At 37.0% G+C, this 24,470-nt stretch overlaps 1 protein-coding gene across 1 annotated transcript in view; it reads left to right on the forward strand.

Moving 5' to 3' along the window:
• The window catches only part of KCNQ5 (potassium voltage-gated channel subfamily Q member 5), a 352,113-nt gene that overhangs the window by 257,536 nt on the left and 70,107 nt on the right, over window positions 1–24,470 (forward strand). Inside the window, exon 3 of the mRNA XM_088150699.1 lies at window positions 15,668–15,794. Within this exon, the coding sequence (XP_088006825.1) occupies window positions 15,668–15,794 (127 nt within the window). The remainder of the gene's footprint in view (window positions 1–15,667; window positions 15,795–24,470) is intronic.

The following is a 24,470-nucleotide window of genomic DNA, read 5'->3' on the forward strand; positions in this document are numbered from 1 at the left end:
CTGAGATGTTTGAAAGACAGTAACTCTTGCAATAAATAACATTTCCTTGCCACCTAAGAAACCCTATTTAATATCATAAAGCCTTGTTTTCTTGAAGTGTATGCATATGCACAATCTCTTATTTAATTTAATTTAATTTAATTTAATTTAATTTAATTTAATTAATGGAAATAAGAATTTCCAGGGTATAGTTCCATATGACAAGATTTTCTTATGTTGGTAAACATTTTCTATTTTTCTGTTATTTGATATTTTATGTAGCGCTAAGTTCAAGTCTTTTGCAAGTGCTTACTTTTACCAGATGAAGTGGATCACGTCCATTTTTTAACCTCCCTAAGTGACATTCTGTCCATAGTTGTTCATATCCTACTTTATATAGAGAGAAAGATTATGACATGTGCACTAGAGCTGTTGCTATTATGAAGCTTAACAGATTATGTAATTAAATCTACATTTATTTGCATATGAATAAAACACTACCTGTCAAGAAAGAACCGCTCATTTTAAATATGCTCCTGCTTCACAGCAAACTTGTATGAGAGAAGAAGGAATCCCTCTTCTAAGATGAAGGGTGTAAGTTTTTAAATATAAAAATATTCATTTGTGAGATGGATGGCCATATCATTCAATTTAAATAAATGTAAACATTTTTCAAAATCTGTTGCCTGCCTAAAAAGAGAGAGAGAGAGAACATCCTTTACTTCATCCAAAGGATTGCATTATATTAATATAATAATTTAAATAGATGCTGCTGCCTGGATATAAAAGTTAATGCATTAATTAATTAGGAAATGATGTTAAAGGCATGTCTGATTTGCTGCTCAAAGCACATTTTTGTTTTGTTTTAACGTCTTAAGACAGTGGATGACATCACTACAGTTTCTTCCCGTTCTATGTACTAGAACTAAGTTCAACAATGGCAACAAAATAATGGCCTCTGCTATAATAGAGGGCATGCGGAATAAGCTGTCCAGCCCTTAAACAGCTGTCCTCCAACAGCTGGTTCTCACTTCTTGCACTTCCATTTCTTGCTGCTAATTCCCCTCAAATGGAAGAGCTAATCCTAGCTATCTGGTATTCCAAAGTAAACTGAAATTTTACTTGACCAACTGCACTTTAAATCCAAGTTTTCAGCCATTTATTTTTATTTATCTATTTATATATCACTTTTATATGGCCGCCCAGCTCACAAAAAGTGACTCTGGGCAGCATACAACAGCCATGGTATTACCTTGATGCCATTGTTGAAATTTCTAGAAATAATAAAATTAGAATATATGAAATAGATTTTTTAAATATTTCTTGATACCTGGCTGTTCTGACATAGCCAAGCACGAATTAAAATAATTTGATTTGTAGCTTTGCAATGATTGCTTTAATTACCATGATATGATGAGAATGAACAGAGCTAGGCTTGATCATACAAATTAACTCTGTGTTTCTAACAAATTAATTCAAAGGAAAACTTGTACAAGCATAAATGTTCACATATGGATCTCAAGTTTTATCATTTCTTCAGCCAGAGGGCAATCAAATGGCATACCGAAACTCTATTCTGCATATAAATCAGCATTCTTTATGCTGGTTATCACCTATAAAACCCTACATGGCACAGGGCCAGGTTATTTGCAGGCATGCCTGTCCCCAGTTGTTTCTGTTCACCACACCATATCCAACAGGATGGGGATGCAGTAACAGGGCCAGGAGACATACCTTCTCTGTTGTGGTGCTTACCCTATGGAACAGCATCTCCCCCACTCCCTGGGATCCAGATGGGCCCAATTTTTTTCATCTTCCATAGGCTTTAAAGACATCGCTTTTCCCTCAAGCACCAGGACTGGGATGTTAGGTGAACTCAGTTGGTTTGTCTACCTGCTATTGATTTGCAAGATGGAATGGATTATTTGGACTTCAGGCACATTGTTTGTTATAATTATTTTTAACTATTTTGGGGTGTTGTTGCTGTTGTAAATGTGCAGAATCACATTTACAAGATGGGGGTCCATATAAATTGTTTAAATAAATAAATACTTTCACCATCAACTAGTTGATGGATCTGCTCATCTTCAAATGCATATATAGAACACCCCCGCCCCTACCATTGTGGAAAAAGCCTTCACATTAATCTAAAGTTAGTAACTACCTACAGCTATGTCCAAACTAGGTCCTTAGCCTACAAGTGTAATAAACTTTAATACTTTCTGCTAAGCCATCAAGTGGTTTGATTAGTTCAATGTTTGGACCCAGCCATTGTGATGCGTGAACTATCATTTATGCTAAGGTATTATGTGTGAACTAGTCTACTCTGGCTAGTTCAACAAATTATGGTTAAAACAAACATGGAATAACATGATAGGTGAGCTAAGCCTATATATGATGTTAATCCCACATTAAATGAATGATTAAAACTGACATTTTTATTTTAAAGAAAAACAAAAACCTGAATACATTCTCAATCCAAGTTACTGTCTCCAAGGGAAAAGTAGGCCCCCACTTGATTAATTTTCCTGAAGATATTGTTTGAAATAAACAGCCACTTGCGGGTAAATAGCAATAGTAATTTATTTTTTATTTTATACTATTATTATGCCAATCCCCATTACAACTCTTGGCAGCTCACAGTAATTAAAAAAATAATAAAACCATAAAAGAAACAATTACAATGAAAGAATAAAATTAATAAGCCCAGCCCATAGAATAGGACAGCAGCAGCCCCAATTAATTTAAGATCTTAAACAATTGTTTAAAAATTCTGAATATCACTACATAAATGTGAATGTTCATTTGCAAAAGTTAGCTTTCCATTTTAAATGAACATTAATAATTTAACTTTCAAGAAGGGGGGATTTTTTAGTACTAAAAAAGATATTAATTTTCTTCTTAGAACTCAGCTGGAATCATATGTTCTACTAACGTATGTATGTACGTATGTAACTTATGGTTTACAAATCATAATGGTTAGGTTAGGTACAAACAACACAGTAAGAAAACAAGCCACATCATAGTTCTCTCACACATTGTTGCTTACAAGTTGCATGGCCATGTACTTTGGTTTTTGTTTGTTTTTCCTCTCTCTTGTCAAAGTGTGGCTTGGTTTTTGTATTCACAATATCTTGTCAAATTATGAATGCATTTTAAAAACCAAACATAAATATAAATATTGTAAAATCAAACCCTGTTTTTTTGTTTTTTTTGTTTTGGTGATACAAACAGACTGAAAAAAGAGCTCTGTAGCCAAGCTTCCTTAAAACAAGAGCATCTGACTTGCATGCTCATTTTCTCTGTGATGTTCATATATTTATTCAGTATGTATTTTCTTGGTGGCAAGCCATGAACCCTGAAATTCTCAACAGTTATACAGATTATAGATTGCACAAAGATGCTTGTAACTATATAATTTAAAAAAAAAACTGTTGGATTGTTTTAAAACTCTTGAATGTTAAATTAATATAAATTTTCTTGATTCCATATCGATTGTGAATATAACTCTTCTCACTTGAAAAGGCAAAACCTGTGAGTTTCTTCAAGCAACTGAACATTTTATAAAACCTCATCGCCAATACGCTACCACATTTTAGGAAAGAAAGAGCCACCGACAGAATCCACAACATATCAAAAGCAAAACCCTTCTGTTGACTTAGGGGAAAATCAGTTATCTGGTGTCTGTCAGTCTGAGCTACACAGTCATTATGTTTTGAATCTCCTGAAGTTCAGTAAGATCACTGAGTTCACTAGATTAAAAAGAATGCCTTCTGTTGATAACTGCATTCATGGATTCATGTTTTCTAGAATTGGTGAAATTTATTGGACATAATCATCCATTGTAAATTTTACATACCTTGGATACACTTGCAGAGCTGCAAGAAACAGCCTGATCTGCTCCTTTCAATATTAGCGAATCAATCATGAATTGGAATTCTCCGGGTGGACACTGGAGAAAGTTTCATGGGACCAATTCAAACGATGTCTTTGTTCTGCACCCAAGCATTTCTTCCACACTCAAGCACATGCTTTGGAAGGACCCTGTGATTTCTTTAGTTTTAGCTTAGCAAGTTAGGTGAACCCAGCCATTCTGGTTTTGCGGGGGGGGGGGGGGGAAGGATACTGATAGCTTAATATGTTCTGGGTACATTATCACCTGCTTATTATGGTGGTTAAGCTTAACACAATGCATGAGTTGATGCAATAAATAAACTCCTACATTCTGTTAACAAAAGGCAGATTATACAGTCAGTGGTGCTGCCTTCAGTTAGCTTGATAGAAAATAGGGTGTGTGTTTTTTTATGGACTATAAATATGAATGATTTGTGGGAAGAAAAAGTGGGTGATCACTTTCTTTGCCAAAAATTCTTTATTTCTAATGCTTCCTCACTTATCTGGTATGATAATCTCCATTCTGAATGTCTAGCAAATGAAACAGCTGAAATAAGCTGAAACAGAGCAGCTTTATTCTGGACAGGGAAATATTTTTACCTGCCAAATAATATATACATCTTACCCTGTTTCTCTGACAAAGTGCTTAATAAGCTTTTTTCAAGTATTTTGTCTGCTGTAGTTATCTCATGAACTTTTAATCATTTCAAGCCAGTTTAAAGTAATGATAATATCTTGGAAGTTGTTTTTCATACTCTTACCTTGGCTATTATTTAAATTTCTAACATATCCTATTGTGATGGCTCAGAGCACTATCAATACTTTAAAATAAAAACACAAACATAAAGCCAGTTTTCCAACCCATCATTAGAAGAGGGGTGCAGGGAAAGGAATCACCTTTATCCATCTCCGCAGCTGCGCCTTGATATTGCTCCAGCTAGCTAGTAAAGAGGAACAGGGTCTCTAAAAGGGGGCTTACTAGTTTCCTTGTGGTGACACTCTCTTTCAGCAAAGAAGAGAAAGTTGGTATGGTATGGGTGTGCTGACTGTAGAAGAAGGACAAAGGTCTCCAGGACAATGGGGAGGAACCTGGAGGGAGTGGCATCATTAAAAGCCAACATCCCAGTCCTAGAAGCATAAGAACAGCCCTGAAATGCTGTTTGAAGCCAGCACAGGATTGTCTAGCTGTGGTAAGCAGGGCAGTGCCAGATTGTGGCCTAAAAGTTCCAGGGAGTTTGAACTGGTGTGCCATGCAAACCTTAAATTGATGCAAACAAAATAAATGGCGTAACAGTTCTGACAGCTTTTATTATGTTCCACCAGCAGCTGAGACAGAGCTAAAAGCCAGTAATTTAGTCAAAGGCTTGCAGAGTTCAAAGAGAGTTTTGCTTGCCTTGTAAATTATGCCAGCACTGCAGACTGCTAGCTTGAAGAGGTTGGAGACAGGATTGCCAAGAGGAGTCCAAGCTAGTCAATAGGTCAGAGACCAGAGAATTGGGCAGAAGTGGGTAAAAGTCAAGCTGAAAGTCCAAACACAGAGCAAGGAGGCAGGAGGAACTTGGAACAGGTTGTCACAGGGGCCCAGGTCTAGAACACACTCTTCTACAGAAGAGTTCCTGTCTGTGCTTAATTGGAGGAGTAATTGCCCATCCTGTTAAGGAGCTTTGGCAGTCAGATAGCAGCTGTGGGAGACAGTCCTAGCAGAGCATCAGCAGGGAAGACAAATCTCAGAAAGGAAGCAGCACTGGCAGATGGAAGGGAGCTCCCACAGGACCTCAAAAGGAAATCAGGAAGCCAGGGGAGGATGGCACTGCAGCAACAACACTACACAAAGGAGATAAAAACAGCTGTATCATCGGGGGTAATAGAAAACCCCCAAAAAAGTCAGGAGGTCCGAGCAGCAGTTGTAATCCAACCATCCTGACAGTAGGTCTTTGCCAGGCTTCAGAAATGGAATCAGCAAGGGGAAGACAACTGCTGTGCATTAGACTAAAATCAGCAAACAAGGAATGAGATGGGAAGGGGCAAAGAGAATAGAGTATTATAGTAACTTTGAAATGGCTATAAAGACTAAATAACCTGTTAAAATAATAAGTTGTCAGATGGGGAGAATATGAGGATTCTTAGCTAAAGCATAACTGTAAGTAGGCCTAGATATAAAAAAAATATATAGAGAGAATAAAAGGGTAAGAGCAAAAGTAGAAGTATAGGATCGACAAATAGAAAGCAGACTGTGAGATGTAGAACAAAGGGTTATAATAATAGATTACAATTAAGAATGTGAAACTTCAAATAAAATCATAGTGATTAGAGTATAGTGGATAATGCAAAGCAGTGGAGTAAGAGAGAAGAAAGATACAACAGTAATTGCCTTATATAAAATCAACTTTGGTTTTTATCTTTTTATCATGAGAATACATTTTTCCCAATGGGAATTGGTCTGTGTCCTGCCTGCCCCTAAATCATCCCTGAACATATAACAGTGTTCAAATAAAAAGAAATTCAGAATGTTTTTGAAACAGGTAGAGGCATTGATAAGACCCACAAACACAGGCTTAAGTGGAAATCAGCTGTTTTTATCTGAGCAGGGCTAAAGTTCAGCTAAAATGCTGCACCGAATCAAGTTTAGCAACGTACTGTACTGTACTGTTTGCTCTCCTCCCTTATCATAGGAAAATAAATCTAGAGCAACCACTGTTGAGGGTCTCATCTAGAACATCACCCTTGTTTTAAGGAGGTCCAGGCAAGGTAACTTCTAGTGGCTTCCTCCCTCTGGGCTTCTTCCAATGGCCCAGACCATTCTAGGGCTTGTTTAGCAGCAATAACAATATTGTCACTTACACCATTTTAAAGAAAAGTATTTTTCAAAGTGTCAGTAGCATATAGTAGCTAAACCAGTGAGAGGCTCTGTTTTGGGTTCATGCAGCCAATGCAGTCATGCATTCCCCATTCCTGGAGCAGTAGGAAGCCCTACCTCTCACCTCTCCATCCATTGTTTGTATACTACCAAAGGGAACATCTGACTGGTTCAGAGCCTACTTTTAAGCAGCTAGCTAACTATGCAATATTTTTATAGTAACTGTCACTGGTCTCAGCAAGGTGGGGTTCTAGAGTAGGCACTTTGGGGACCTAATTATCTGGCCCAACTTCCTGTGGTTTGACACACCCATTCAGATGCTTTCCTTTTAGAGTGTGCAGCCAATAAAGATACCAGAAAAGCACAAGCACCTGAAGCACAAGTTCCGTTTTCAGATTTTCCTGAACTGGAGTTTCTTGACATTGGAAAGATGGAGCCTCAAGAACTGGGCAGTTATACCTATGATTTTCAAGGGGGAATCTATGGTTCCTAAAACACTACCCAAAGATAGTTTAAAAAAAAAAAAAAGTGCAGATGATCTTTAGATGGCAGCAAAGGGTTAGTATTTTCTTTCTTTCTTTGCTGTCATCTAGCGGTCACCTGGATTTTTGTAGCCCAAATATGGTAACCTTAGCAAGGGCCATAATATTTAAGTTTCCATACCATACATTGAGGCAAGATCTGTATTGGAGCCACTTCAAATATCAAAAAGTACAGAGCAATAGCTGCTGTATCTATGCAAGCAGTAAACACTTCTGAAATAGTGAGACAAGTAGACATTGTCTCATGAAGGCTTATGCCTTTTAATAAAACTTGTAAGTCAGAAAAGGTGCTTCACAACTAGACTCCTGTTTTTTTCTGAGAAAGTAGGTGATTCTAGGGAAGCCGTGTGATTTTGATGATCAATGGCATTGTAGTTAGAGGTACCAGTTGCTCCCATGTAAATCCTTTTTTTCTTTCCTTTTCCACTTCAGTTTTCTATGTGTAAATGTGCATTGATACAAACTATTCTGTTCATCTCAGGATTGGATACCATGTTTGACAAGAGAAGGGAAAAAAAGAGCAAGTGAGTTTGGGGAGTCTTCTCTCTCAGTGAGTTATCCATCTCTAGTACATTTTGCAGGTTGATCCTGTCAGTGAACTTACTAATCACCTTCACATTTCCTATAGAAAATTATTCTTCATCTATATTTCTTCCCTGAGCAGAGATCTGTGAGTGAAGACTATAGTGCTACAAATTCCAAAATTCTTCTTTAGACAGCACACAGAAGCTGCAATTGACCAAAGAAAAAAGAAAAAGAAAACCTTGTCAGAAAAGTGGGGTGCTGGAAATTTTAATTCAGCAGGAACCCCTTATTAAAGGGTGCACTTCAAAGCAAAGTGTTTAAAGAATACCAACTAATTAAGTAGCAGCAGGTCCCATTTTTAAGCAAGCTAAATGGTTATGATATAGTTGTCTTGGATTAAAGCTTGAGCTTAGGCATCTGTCAATGAATGCCAGCAGACATTCATAACATTTGAAATAAAAGTTAGATGTATTTCTACATCTTGAAGGGGGACAAACCAGAAATTCTCTTTTGTCTCTTAAATACAGGGACTTAGTTCCCTAAGCGTGTGAGAAACAGACACAGGGACAATGTATGAAGACCCTTCTCTTTCTTTCTCTCTTGCCATTTGCTCTAGTGGTCAAAGCAGCTCATAGGTGCAAAGAGATGATAGAGGAAAAAGCATCAGAAGGATGGGCAGGAGAACCAGTTGCGTGTTTTATATGTGAGGCAGTTGTCACTCTGGTATAACATTTAGGTACCTCTGACTTTGGATTTCCAGCAGGCTTTTCTGGAACCTAATATGTTATATGTGAATTGCAACAACAATGTAAATGGGCCCTCCAGCAGGATTGAAACACTGAACTGTTATGGTTTGTTCTAATCATGATTTGTTAAATGTGTCCATAGTGGTTAGGTTGACCCAAGACACCAAGCCATAAAACACGATTCACAAGCAGCAATGGCTTGATTCACACAATGCACTAAGCCAAAACCAAACAATTCATTTTATGGTTTAGCTGCATAATATGGAAACCCAGCCACAGATTTTATCCAGAATCACATTCTCTCATCACAAAGAGCGTGATGCTTAAATTCATCCAACTAATTTTGAAACAGTCCAAGAAATTCTGATTCCCAAGGCAGAAAATCCAAATTGTGTCCCCATCTGATGATAAAAATATAACAAATAATAATTTACTGCTCTTTAATTATACCCAAATTTGCTGCCTAAGGCAGCCTCATTATTCTGTTTAATTTTAGGGTCAGCCCTACACTAATTTCTTCTGTTGTCTGATCAAATAGATAATACTAGGCTTTGAAGCACAAAAAAGCTTGCAAAGTCTGTACAACAGAAGAGAAAATATGTTCATATTATAAGCAATGACTGCTCAGTATCAAATCAAATTTAATTCTGTGGTGAAACTACTGCAGGTTGTCTGGCTTTAACAGAAGGGTCAAGCTCCATGTGAAATGGGAGACTTGAGACTGGATTTCTATAGACCTATTGTTATATTACCAGCTTGCTGCCACCATCTGAAAGTTTGTGTTAAATTTTACTTCATATATATACATACATACATACATACAGTGGTACCTCGGTTCACGAACGCTTCTGTTCACGAACAGCTCCGTTCGCAAAATTTTGCTTCTGTTCGCAAACGCTGGATTGGGTTATGAACAGAATCCGCGGCCATTTTCCCTCCTGTGACACGTGGTCGCGGCTTCCTGTAGGGAGGGGGACTCTCCCTCCAAGCAATATCCGCCTCCCCACCCACCTTCCTGTCCTCCACGCCAGAAGTCGCGTCGAGCAAGGTTAGCTTTCTCTCTCTTCATGCTGTACTTTGTGTCATATTTTTGCGGTTTTAAAAAAAAAAAATGGTTCAGAACGGATTAACCATAATTACATTGAACCTTATGGGGAAATTTGATTCGGGACACGATCAAAAATCGGTTGGCGACCAAATTCGGAGGGGTCAGAACGGAATAACCGTATTTACATTGAACCTTATGGGAAAATGTGATTCGGTTCACGACCAATTCGGTTCGCGACCAGAGTCACGGAACGAATTAAGTTCGTGAACCGAGGTACCACTGTATATATATATATACACACACATACATACATACACACACACATACATATACATACACACACACACACACACATATATATACATACACACACACACACACACACACACACACACACACACACTTCATGGCTCCCATGAAAGGGCTCTGTTTCAGTCAGGTACTCATTTAAGTGGTGTTGGATTTAGAAAGCTGATTTTCTTCATCCACTGCAGTAGGGTGTGGTTTGTTTTCACTGTGGTTTGTTAAATCATCCAGAATAGTTAGGTTCCCACATTGTGATGAGCCATAAATCATGGTTTAAATATTACAGTGGCTGGGCTCACATTTCATACTAAACCAAAATAAATCATTACATTATGACTTAATCAAATATATTATCCATCTTGGTAGCAAATGTTAATGCTCTAGCAAAGGCAAGTCAATAGTTATAGCCAGAAAATATCCTTGTTCTTAACCTTGCAGTTGTGAGTTTTGCTAACATAACCCTACTTTAGCATAAAAGAAGTTTGAATCACTGTGAAATTCCATCAGCCCAATCACTCATCAAAACAAGATTCATGCAATCAGCTAAACAAATCCAACCTAGGCACAATACAGTTAAGTATAGGAGTCCACAGTTTCTCTCAGCTCAAGGGATTCCCACACCAAGGATTTGGGGCTTTTAAGTATTAAATGAAAGTCTTAAGCTTTGTGGTGCTGAGATCCTCTAAAATAATAGATTAATTAGTATGACATCCCTTGCTCCCTCATAAAATTATATTGATGGAAGTCAGAGTGTCAAGCCAGCATGCCATTTTTACAAGAAGCCACCCAAAGTGGTGAGTTTGGTGCCACACACTCTTCCTGACTCAGAGGAGACACTCCAGGCCTTCACCCCTCTTCCCTATCACCCATCCACCATGTGAGCTGCATCTCCTTCCCTCTTGCCTTCACCAAGAGTCAGAGTTGTGTAGATAGAGCACTCCCTGCCTGCCCCTGTTAACTATTTTGGCTACCCAGAGCTGGAAGTGTTGATTTCACACCTTGGCTGCACTGACACCACCTGCCAAGCCCCCTCTTGTAGTGATTTGCTTTGAGATTAGCGTGTCAGGGGAGCTAGCCATTGTGATAGTTTCTCATCCTAAATACAATCTCCAGAACAAGTGAAAGCAGGTTGTTCAGCATCACCCTTTCCTTCCCACTGGCTCTGAACCAGGGTCCTGCTTTCTGGAAAAGTCAGAGCTCTGGAGATATTCTGCTCCCTGCTCATTTGCATTTCAGATCTTCTGGTCACTCAGAAATTTGTGATCCTCCTTCATATTTGCTCACAATCCCCTGGGGTCCTAAGTCAGAGTTTGAGAATACCTGCTTTAACTTTGTATAAGGCTTAAAGCACCAGTTCTTAACCCTCTAACTTCTAAAAAAGTAGCTGAGGGCTACAAAACACCTGGATGATTCATGTGCTTCCTATAGGCTCTAATGCACTTATGGAAGCTAGTAAAAAAAAAAAGGTTTACTTGGTGTTTGAAGCTTTTTGAATATCTTGGAATAAGACCTTGCAATATTCCAGAGAAATATTCTGTTTATAGATGTAAATATATCAATCTGTTTATCCCAGATTAGTATTGATATAAGTACTATGTAAATAGATGATTTAAAATTCTAATGATCTTACAGGGAAGGATAAACTTTGTAAAAAAAAAAGAAGAATATTATTCAAGATTGATACAGGTACTTAGCAATATCCCCTTATTAATTCCTTTAAGCTATCTTAAACAGATTGATACTTTATTAAGTGTTGGAGGGAAAGTGCTTGTGCGTATATATGAGCGAGCACTCCTGAGAGCAGAACTCTAACCTAAACAAGGCTTAATGAAGCAGGTTTTAAAACTGTAGCAGAAAGGAGATTTATTTAAGGAAATACAAGACAGGCTACTAGCACCTGTAGGAGGAGGCTTAAAGAACAAAGGCAGAAGTAGGTGCTCTGAGGTTACTGAGGAGACACAGAGCAAATCCTTCACTGTCTGTATAGATAATTTTGATCTTTTCTCACATGATAAATTTATACTTGGGATCATTCTAGTTTGAAAATTAAAGTTAAGTCATTTTCACTCTGTTGAAAATATATAATGTTGGAGGAAACACTTATACATATGACAGAAGTTTCATTTTGGTTTGATATTCATGAATTTGTTAGTAAGTTTTTGGGACAAGTTATGTGCTTTAAAGAGTTGAATGTAAATTTTAATGATATTCCCAGAATTTGGAATTCATCAATATAAAAAATTATGGATTTATTGACTAGGGGGTGAGCAAAAAACTTTTTTACAATGGAAAAACAGTGCCACTCTGAATTTACAGTTTTAGATTGATATGTATCACATGTATTCACGCTTTGTTTATGAACTGACTCTGTATCAATGTCATGGAAAGAGTGACCAATATTATTCTATGTGCTCAAGGTTTAATATTGTGTTTAAAAACTGGGGCTGACATTTCTTGTTATATATAATTTGTGTTTTTATTTTCTTTGTATTTTTCTTGTCTCTTCATTTCTATATATTAAAATAATAAAATTAAAAAATATATGAACATGGTTTATGATTTAACATATTGTATGAACTAGCAAATGGAGTTTGTATGATAAAATGTGGTGATACCACAGCTTACTATGGTATATATTTTCTACCTTTTTCACATTAATTAAAATGTATAATTAATTCATATTAATTAAAACCGCTGTTCTGCAGTCTCCTCATGAGGAGCAGCTGTCCAGAGCACATGTGGGCAATCTCCCATCTCCTTATCTGGAGAGGTTCAAAGGAACCAGTCTACTCACCAGTCCTTGGTCTTTGTTGCAGTCATTGGCTCCGCTTTTGCAGAGATATCTTCAGTTTACCACATCTCCCCCAGAAGGACACTAAGTTTGCAAACCTCATTTTCTAATCACTTTCAGAAATTGCCTATTAACCATCTTAAAGCTATTAGAGACTCTCAGAATGACAAGTTTGAAAAGTCATCGGTTGAGTTTTATCTTCAACTCTAAACATAACAAAAATTATAAGCTTAAGAACTTTAAAAAAATGAAATAGAGCAAAAAGCTAAGTAAGATTTTGATCTAAGAAAGTTATAAACAGATTAAGGGTCCAAATAAATTTGGAATATTGACTTTTACTATAAGATTTTGGAATTAACTATAAAAAATAAATAGCTTCTTGTGGGAAACAAATTTATTTTGGCTATCCTGGCTACTGTTATAAAGCCCTAACAAAGATAAGTTACTTTTTGATTTTAGAAACTGGACACTAGAGGGGACAAGGATTCTAAGCAGAATGAAAAAGAAAATCCACGCCTGTTCTTGATGTCAGTTAATACTGGGACTTACAAAATGACACAAAACATTATAACATTGGAAACATTACAGGAGATCTTTGAAGTTAGTAACTACAATATCAGCACTGTCAATAATGATGTCTGCTTCTGTGGATAGACTAGGTCTAAAAGATGTTAATGGAGGAATGACAGATGTGGAACAAATTTTATCTGATAAGACAGAGAAAGTACAGAATGTGGAACTGCAAATGACAGTCCAAGAGAATGATTTGGAAAAGGGCTTCTTGCTGGATATACAAAAGAAACTGGCTGAGGCTTTAAAAATTAAAAGGGAAATACAAATGATAAACCAAGAGAATGACCTGGAAAATGTTTTCTTATTGGATCTACAATTAAACCTTTGAAGAAATCTATGACAGAGCACAGCTAAGCTGCCTACATCATCAGCTCTGCTAGCTCAGGGTACCAAGTACTCACACCTGAAGGGTGTGGCAGGTACATGACACAGCACAAGCCAAGGCATATAGCCCAATGCATCATGGGTGTTTGTTGTGGGGTATTGGAGTACTGGTTGGTGAACAGTTGTAAGTTCTGTAGACTGCTTGTAAATATTGTACAGTAAAGGTCTGTGTATAGTTTGCTACAACAGACTGTGGGCTGTTTATTTTTGTTGCATTGCACATGGAATGCCACAATGCAGTGTATGTGCTACCCTGACAATCTGTGCAATGAGACAAAGAAGATTTGAATAGAAATCAAATCTTACAATATTTGATTGAATTAAAGATTAAGATTGTTAGCAGTAAAAGGAAGGGAAAAAATGTTGGTTGGTTTGATAAAGGTTAAAAATAAGACTTTTTTTTTTTTTTAGCAAAGTTCTGGCAACCCTTTGTGGACTTTTTGCTGACACCAGGATTAAAAAGTTGATGTTTTATGGATTTGCTTATAGATAAGGCATGGGATACGGGATGAAGAGATCTGTTTGTAACCTTACAGGGAGTAAAGAGTTACTAAATTTGTTTATACTTGTTGCAATGAAGGTTGGAAGTCACTTCTTTATTTCTTTTCTTTTTTTTATTATATTCTTTCTTCTTTCTCTTCTTTTTCCCTGCACTTTTTGTTCTTTTTTCTATTTTCTTCTCTTTAAGTTTAGTTTGTATTAGTTTTTACTATTGTAATCAAAATTCTTAATAAAAATTATATTTTTTAAAAAAATAGCTGGACAAGAAAAACAAGGATGATGGATCTAGCCAGGATGTCGTAGGAGGAAAATCAAGCATTTTCCAGTAATGCTGTTTCCCCAAATTAAATTGATCTTCCCTAAACTACTTTTAGATGTGGCACGAACAGGGCACATCCAGTTTTAAACCTCTGTTACTGTAGAGAGTAAAGAGAATGGCCTTGACAGAGAGAGGGAAGTTCCGTTACCAAGGCAACAAACAAATAAACTTGACTTAAGCCCATACAAAAATAGAGATTTATGAAAATGTCTTAAGGCAGGCACCCCCCTAATTCACATGAAGATAAAAGGGGGGGAAGCATATTCAAACTTGCAACATTGTGTTACTCTAGCCATTCTAATGAAAGTATTTTGGCCATGTGGCATCTGATTCTTAATCTAGTCTACCTTGTACGGCTGACAGTATGCACTGGGTGCTATTCTTACACACAGACCCCGCACGGTGTCATTCTTTATTGGAAGTCAGACGATTATTGTGTTGTATGGATATGAAATGCCTGGCGTCTTTGATCTGTTTAATCTGGATATTGCAACCCATCACAAACTTTCAGCATATGGTTTAAAAGGAGCCAAATAGAACTAGATCTAGAACTAGTGGAATGAAACTTCAAGGATGTAGATCCAGATTAGACCATTAGGAAGAACTTCCTGACAGTAAGAGCTGTCGGTCAGTGGAAGAGGTTACTACATGGAGTGGTTCCTTCCCCTTCACTGGAGATTTTCAAGGCTGGATAGTAATCTGTTGGGAATGGTGTAGTGTGCAGGGGGTTCAACTTGATGACCTCTTAGGCCTCTTCCAACTCAATGATTCTATGGTTCTAGGGGCCATTTTCGATCTAGTTGACATGGTAAGTCTGAAATTTCAATTAAAGAGTGTCACACAGGACAGTGAAATGATGGTGCATGCTAATTGAAATGCATAACCCAGCATGAAATGCATAATTCGGTCATATAATTTATATGAGAATCAGAAATACTTAAGAGAGAGAGTTCCAACTTAGCCTTTTCCCTGATATATTAATTTTCTTCCTAGAGAGATTTTTTTTTTTTTTTGGTAATTTTTCTCCTACAAGTAAACACTCTGTGAAAAAAAATTGAAAATGATTTTTTTTAATTTCAATTTTTTCTTAACACCTGCAATTACTTTTCAGATGCTTGAGATTAATTAGCCAACACTGACAAGAATTTGCTTCTGTTCTCTTGGCTGACTTCACCAGCTGCTTCTTATTTGTCTCCTCCTAGGAATCGGTGATGATTGTTGTCTTTGGTTTGGAATTTATCATACGCATCTGGTCTGCTGGCTGCTGTTGTCGATACCGCGGATGGCAAGGAAGATTGCGATTTGCAAGGAAACCTTTCTGTGTAATAGGTGAGTTTTTCAGGTGTGACTAACTTCATCCAAAAAACAGTACTGTTACAGAAAAAGAGCCAGGTTGGTGTAGTGGTTAAGGCCCCAGGCTAGAAACTGGGAGGCCATGAGTTCTAGTCCTCAGCCTTAGACACGAAGCCAGCTGGGTGACCTTGGGCCAGTCACACTCTCTCAGCCCTAGGAAGCAGGCAATGGCAAAGCACTTCTGAAATCTTGCCAAGAAAACTGCAAGGACTAGTCCAGGCAGTCACCAGCAGTCAACAGTGACTTGAAGGTACCAAAAAAAAAAGAAAAAAGTTATAGAAACATATAATTTTGTTTGCTATTATTTTGAATCGAATTGACTGATTCCATTTTGAGAAAAAGAGCTTTTGCATGGCCTGTTTTTGCTAGTGGTAGTATCAAGAAGGTTGCAGCTCTTTTCGTTTCCACAGATGTTTATATTTGGTTCCTTTAGTTTCTAAATTAATTAGGTAAAATTAATTAATTTCTAACTTTTATCAAGTCAGCTGAATTTATTTTCAGTTACGTTTTTCAGAAATTCATCATACATTTCTCACAGTCACGTTCTTCAAAGGTTTATTTTTAAAATAACAGTATTAAAAATACATTACCTCTAAGCATTGTGGATTATGTACCTTATGAAAAGAAAGAAATGGAATGGCAAGAACCTTAAGGCGTTTCTGTGGATGTTAAGAAAAAAATATATAGAAGAAATTTGTCTATACACAGAAGTAAAGGGACAATCAATTTTATAAATGTGTTTATTTAGAAAAATATCCTCCCACAATATTAAGTGATCTGGAATTAATTCATACATATACATAAATATAAAATTAAAAGATTTCATATGGTAGTGTCTTTTCTCTAATCAAAGAAGTTAATTTATCCATCTCAGCAAGATCTGTCAGTTTCACCAACCATTCCTCCATAGTGGATACCGTCGAATCTTTCCATCTCTCAAAAATAAAGACAGCATTCCAAGAAAGGTTGCATATTGTCTTAACATCTATGATATAATCTGCAGGACTGTAAATTGTTTTTGATCAGTTAACAATGTGGACCGCATACTGTTCGAAGTACCCTATGCACCACATCCCCTCCAACATTCAGGAGAAGAGGTAGAATTTATCTTTATGTAATTTGGATATCTATTTATTATTCAATTAATGGTCATAGCAAAAATAAGATGAAGATCAAAGGAAAAATGTGCCTTACAGGTGAAACATAATACAAAAGCCAGACAGAAAGGGTGAAAAAAACCCTAAAATTAATATTCAAGAACAAAATATTTATATTGCTGGGTCAGAATTTGACTTTTGATCTTGATAACAGAATTTGGCCACTGCTAAGAACATAGAGTCAAACTGATCAGCCAGCAACAGTTGAATATAAAAACGATCTGTACATCCTAGGAAGTCCACAAAGGGTGCAGTATATCTATTTCTAATATCTTTGTAAAAGAGGCAATATAAGGATTCCACTTCATGTGACATACAAGGGTATAATCAATTGTTATAAGGGATTATTTTGAATTTTCCTTCCAATACAGAAGCAACAATTTAGATATGATAAATGCCACCTCTGCAGAATTTTCAGCACATTTTAATTAGTGTGCTGAATTAATTTAAGTGATTTAATTAATTAATTTTCAACTAATCCACAGTCAACTCTGACACAAATAATCCATTTGGCTGTTAAAGTCCTCTTCTCAAACAATTTTTAACCAAAGAGACATTTCATATTTTATTTCTAAATTTGATGAAGTTGTGAAACTTTACGTCTAGTTGATATCTTCCTGGATGAACATAACTGCTTAAAGAGCACAAGGGATCTAGAGTTTTGTTTATATATTAATGTTTGGACAAATTTCTGTTTTTGTCTTATTTGAAATTATGAGTAGTTTAATCAATTCTCATCAGTGTGATTACTATCAAGGAATAAACATATAATCACCTTTATACATTAGCATTACCATAATTAATCCTCAAACTACAGGAATTTATCCTAATGATAAAGTAAAGTATTATTTATTATATTAATATCTCATCTTTCCTTCAGGAGCTCAAGGTACAGTAGTATACTTGGCACCACCTCTTCCATTTTCGCCTAACTACCCTATAAAATAGGTTGGGTTGAAAGAGAGTGATTGGCCTCAAGGCGCCCGGTGAGCTTCCATGACTCACACTGGATTTGAACCTGGTCTCTGTAGTGTGAGTTCAACCTTTTACTCCTACACCACAAAGGATCCTCATGTGATATTAAAATGGATAAACAGAGGATGGTTAAGGCACCAGATATGTCCCCATTTTTTCCACATAAGCTACATATCCATATAAAGTATCCTTATAAAAGAAATTGGAAATAAAAGTCAATTGCCTTTCTTGGAAAAAGATCAAAAGGAGAGAACTCCAAAAGAAAGGAAGAGCATACTTTTCAGCTGCTGGTCATTGCCCAGCTCCACTATGTTGTATAATGTACATCATGTTTCTCAAATAAAAATCCTATAAATGCCATTATAAATTGGGGGAAGCTATCTCCACTTTTACTACCAAGTGATATATTGTAATTTCCTTGTTTGATCATTGTGAGCTGCCCAAAGTCGTTTGAGAATTGGGCGGCATACAAGTTTACTATTGTTTATTGTTATTAATATATAACTGACTTGGAAAATCTTGGTTTATTCCTTCTGCATATACATTTATCCAACATACTTCTCCACTTCTTATTGTGTCCTTAGATGGTGGTAGAGATAGGGTATAAAAAAATAATCTAGGCTGTGCCATTGTTTTTATAGTACCCAATCTTGCTAATAAAGCAATACATGATTTCATTATTGTAATATCTGCATTAGCCATTTAATTATTGGGTTATCATTCTATGGATGAAATGTTTTGCATCTTTAGTAATTTGAATTCCCAAGTAGTTAAAACTTGAATTGTAATGTAAAACCAGATAATTTGTTAACTGAACAGCTAGAACAGTATTCAAAGAAAAGAGCTCTGACTTTCCACAATTTATTTTTAGCCCTGAAAACTTTAAAAAAAAAAAGGGGGGGGGAACCCTAACCCTTTAAATCTATTGCATTGCTTTAAATCTATTGCATTGCTTTAAGAGGATTAGATAAAAATGTATCAGCCACAGATTATTAGTGTGGATTTTATGATTAATTAGTGTTCCTTTAATCTGTGGATTCTTTCTGAACATCCTAAGTAATGGCTATAATGAGATTGCAAAAACATTGGAAAAGAGTAGAGTGTCACGCTAGGTCCCTCTTTTATATCAAGACATTTAGCATTGTAATTATTAATATGGAATAGTGCTTGAACAGCTGACAAATTAATGCCATAAAATCTCCCCCCAAATATGATCTTTTTAATAGTTTAATTAAACATAACCAAATAACCCTGTCAAAAGCCTTCATTGCACCTAGCAAAATAGCTGTTGAAAAGCTTTTCACATTAAATAGTCTACTGAATATTGATCAGGAATGAAGCATGTTGAATCAGCTGAAATCAGGCCTACTTATGGAGGAATACATTTCTGAATCATTGGCTAAGGAAAAGGGAGGCTATTTTGGGCAGGATTAAGGATGTGGTATTTCTAATCTTAAAAGTTATAAGAGCATCTCTCTTCTAATTCTGCAGGTCACAGACTTCATTTGTGTATACTTTCCTATTCTATAGATAATTTTATAGTTATTTTCTTATTATTAGCTTACTCTTTTTCACTTTCTTTTTTTTAATGAAGCTAATTATGTTGATCCAAGGTTTTTGTTTTTAGCCTCTCAATTCCTTCTGCTCTATTTGTCAGGTTCAGAGGACTCTGCAATTTTTTTTTTAATGCATACTGTGCTTCACCAGGTTGTTTCTCTGTATTTCCCACCTTGGCATGATTCTCTTCTGTTGCCTACTGACTTGCAGTTATGCAGCAGCACTCTTTCAACTTTCTCATTCAGTTCAATTTCCACAGATTATTCCTTGCAGACCCCCTTTTGAAATGTTTTTGTTATTTCTTTCCTTTCTTCTTCTGAGGCTACCACATGTTCCCCTGTTTTGAAGAACTGTTCTGTCTACTTTCCCTTTCCTCATAATTTCAGTTTGTTACTTCTGTTCCCCCATGCTACTACTGAATCATGTGTTTCTGTGCCAGTCCTTCAAACCTTTCGATTCTTCTGATTTAGGCTACATTTTTAAATTCAGTGATTAGCTCAATGAACGTGCACCTGTATGTGTACTTAGTCCTGCTAATTATTAACTGGACTTTTTTGTTCCTTTTGTTTCTAGGCCCAGTATTTGGTTTTTGTTTCCGAAATTCTTCGTTTATTGTTATAGTGTTTAGGCTTGATGATTGCAATGGTGTTCAACTGCTTTAATTTATTACACATGATGTAACTGTATTTGTTTTCTTTGTTTCACCGTCATCTTTTCTCTTCATTTGCTCTATTTTGGCTGCTGTTTTTTTACAAGTTGAAATTTAAATATCTTCTGCTACCCCTATGCTAAACCTCCTTCTTATTTTGTATCCTTTTATCTCTTTATCCATCCTGTCATTCTTAAATTTCTAGTGCTATTTTATACCATGTCACATCCCAACCTTGATTTTTTAGATTTGCCTTTTTCTTTTGTTATTCCTTGTCTCTTGAATTACATTACTATTGATATTAGAAAAGTTTAATTTCCCCATCAATTTTGGTTTTTAAACAGCATTTTAAAGGTTTTTGTTTGTTCATATGCTCTGGTTAATTCTCCATTTCTATTCCTTTTGTCAGTTAAACTTTTTAAATATATATATATATCTGTAGTTTGTTCAATCAATGACCAGCAAAAATTTTTAAACAACACCAAAGTAAAATCAAATAGATGAGATAAATGAGATAAGGCTATGAGCAAGACCTGTCTTATTCAATTGAATATTGTTTTGAAAGCCCTTAATAGTATTTTATTACAGCTGAGAACATTGGCAGGTCCCACTTTGCACTTCAGTCTCTGGCCAGAGATCACATATACCTCGTCACTGACTTTTATGTTAGCCATGAATAAAACAGGTGAATCCAGAGATGCTTCCAGGCAAGGGTTTTACAATGCAGTGGCCCTGCTGCAAATGTGTAATTTTTAAGTAGATCCAAGGATTCTTGCCTTCCTCTTGTGATATTTCTGTGTTCCCCACCATTCTATCTTTTGTTTCATCAAAGAAAGTTGGTTTGGGGGAAAACACAAAATATACCCACAGTGGGGTTTTTTTTTAACTGATTATGCTAAAAAGCTTCAACTTAAATCCCCTCCCCACTATAGAGGAACTCATTAATCTGTCTATATTACCTGTGAGAAGGTGGTCAAGGCAATTTTATCTCAGGTGTTTATTTTGGTATAGATTAGATTCATGATATTGGGGCATGATACAAGTAAACTATTTTAAGATGGTACAACAAAATGATCATTTCCTATGATATATACATTTTTCTTTTATCCAACTCTCAACTTTGGTTTTTAAGCTATCACTTTAAATTGAAAAAAAGATCCTTTATTTCAGTCATAGGCTCGTATGAAATGTATAGAATTGCATCCATCCCCAGAATAAGAATTTAAGATATGGAAAAACTTATTAATAACAAGTAAGGATAGGAAAGTGGCAACAAATTAGAAATACCCTTTGCAACTAGCTCTACAGTAGAAAACAGATTTTATCTCTGTGTACCAGACTGACTGTGCAAGTGTGATTTTGAAAAATGTCTTATCCTGCTTGTATTAATGGACAACATGGGCAACAAGACAAACCAACATCTGGAGCTAAAACAAGTTAAAAAGCATGACAGGAAGAGCTCTGACACCAAGTATTAGCTAACAGATGAAGATTTGGTAATTCAGGACTCAGAAACTAAGATAATGCTTTAAGGCATCTCTAAACAGATAACAAATATGCTATATAAGAGAAGTGTCTTGGGTTAATGAGGAATTGGGGTGTGAAGAAGATGAAAATAACCCTAATAGCAGGTGGAAAGCTTAATTAATAATCCTGCACCTCCCCATTCACCATGTCTGATACAAAAAAATCCTGCCAAAGAGCAGTCTGTCCCTATCTAATCTCTGATCCAGTCTTGCTGACCACACACAGCTTTCTCACTGTGGAGACTGTAATTTTGATCTTTGAGCAGCTAACAATGATTAACATCAAAATTGATGAATTGGAACAAGTGCTTGAGTTATTTATGCAGAACTCTGATGGGAGGCAAATAGACAAGGGCCTGTTTCAAGCATGAACAATGTTAATGATAGAAAGAATTCTGAAAAATACCCATTTTATATGTAGATAGCCAAACATAACATACTGGATTACTGGAAGAAGCCTTAAAGAACCCATATTTAAACAGTAATACTGTAGCAGTGACCCTTATTCAGTTGAGGCACAATAACAGAAGAATAGGAATTTCAAAACAATTCACAGATCATTTTATCTATGAACCTGGGGCTTCAGATATTAATGAAAAATACAAAGAGGGAAGTGTCATGATAAACTAATCCAAACTTCCTTCTTGCACACTTCCACCTGGACTTAGAAAGAATTACTTGGCTTCCTGCCCAATATGGCATCAAGGGGATTTTACTGGCATTTAAGCACCCAGCCATTCCACAGATGCTCATGAAAAAAAAAAAAAATTCTGAGCAGTTTTCAGATTATTTCAAATCAAAACCTTAAGGATGTCCAGATTGCCCTTATTATAAAAAAAAAGCTGCACAGTTATCAAACAAACTGGACTAAATAACATCAGACAATGGTAAAAATAAAAATACTTCTGCTCAGTCAGAGCTGCTGATTTTCTCCCCCACAAGTCCAAGGTCACTCTGATATACAGAGATAATAGCACTAACAAACCTAGAGCGTGTCAACGAATGGGATGAAGAACATATTATATTCAAAAAGATATAATTTCTGGATTAGATATCCTAAAGAGCTCTTTTACAACAATTATAGACACTGCATAAAAATAACATCACAGGGATGTATAGAAGAGGCTTTAAACAATATAGCTAGAACCCACAGCAAGCAAGAAACTGCTCACAAAATGGCAGACGATCCATCTGAAGTGAGAAAATTAACTCCATTGGAGCCCTATCAAAGTATGAAGAAGAGGAAATTTCACTGATAGCTCCCATGCTCAGATGCTAACAACAGCAGGACCTCCTGTTGACCTTGTACTCTCAGATCCTAAAGCTGATCAGGTTGAAAGCTCTAATTGATTACAGGGATCCAGAGGCTTTCTCTAAACTGCTGCAGGAAAAAAATATGATACACATGTGTCCAGCAGTTTCAGAAAATAAATCTCAGTGGTGATACTGGATGGCTAAATCAGGACACAAGAGAAGCCCATCTCCAGAATTAAACTAAAGATTCTTTAGGTAAAATCCACAGCTTAGCATACATTAGCCAAAAAAGCCCACCTTTTACTGTGTTAGCCCTTCAAATGATCTGGCCTCTACACACAAACAAGATCTCCCATCAAAACAGTCTGCTGGTGCTTCCCCTCAGCATACAGTGATCTCCCTGTCTCCAGAGATGGATTTAAACCCTACTCAAAAAATAAAATTGGATTCCAACACACCTATTCCTTTGATAAGCTTCCTCCATCAAGCTGACAATTGCAGATACAGTGGTACCTTGGGTTTCGAATGCCTCTGCTTACGAACTTTTCGGGTTGCGACCAGCTCTGGCCACATAAATTTACCTCGGTTTGCGAACTCCGCCTCGGGGTACGAACCGGATCTGCGGCCATTTTCCGCCCTGCCGCGCGGTCCGCGGCCATTTTCCGCCCTGCCGCGCGGTCCGTGGCCGTTTTTCCGCCCTGCCGCGCGGTCCGCAGCCGTTTTTCTGCCCGTGCCATGTGGTCCATGGCCGTTTTTCTGCCCTGCTGTGCGGTCCACGGCCGTTGTTCCGCCCTGCTGTGCGGTCCACGGCCGTTGTTCCGCCCTGCCGTGCGGTCCACGGCCGTTGTTCCGCCCTGCCGTGCGGTCCACGGCCGTTGTTCCGCCCTGCCGCGCGGTCCACGGCCATTGTTCCGCCCTGCCGCATGGTCCACAGCTGTTTTTCCACCCTTGATGCGTGGTCCACGGACGCTGGAACGGATTAACGGTAATTACATTGAACCTTATGGGAAAATTTGCTTCGGGTTGCGAACAAATCGGGTTGCAACCAGTGACACGGAACGGATTAAATTCGTAACCCAAGGTACCACTGTACCAGTAACGTTAGAATTCTGTCATGGAATGTTGTAGGCTGGTCTTCAAAGAAAGCAGACTTTTCATTCACGGAGCATTTGCCCTCTTTTGAGTTATTTCTTTTGGAGGAGCCCTGGACCTAGGTACTGGCTATTTTGAGTGGATTTGTTTTACCAGCTATCTCTAGCACAGTAGGGGGTAGGTTTAAAGGAGGTCTTACAGTCCTTATTTTCACTATTGTAGAGTTATAGAACTGCGGCGATTCGGCAATCTCCAAACAGATCAGATTTGAAAATCAGGACCCCTTGATCACAAATCTTTGTATTCCATCCCAAAGAGCCCAATCACAAGTAAATGTGGCATAGCAAAAGTTAGAAACCTGTATGGGAAATTTCAGTAAATTATATCCAAATGCTGATTTTTGTCCTAGCAGGAAACTTTAATGCCAGTTTAGAGGCTACAG

Source organism: Python bivittatus, unplaced genomic scaffold, assembly GCF_059951505.1.
Source record: "Python bivittatus isolate LINGU-HERP-01145 unplaced genomic scaffold, Pbiv_v1 ctg000020_np1212, whole genome shotgun sequence".
NCBI classification, from domain to species: Eukaryota; Metazoa; Chordata; class Lepidosauria; order Squamata; family Pythonidae; genus Python; species Python bivittatus.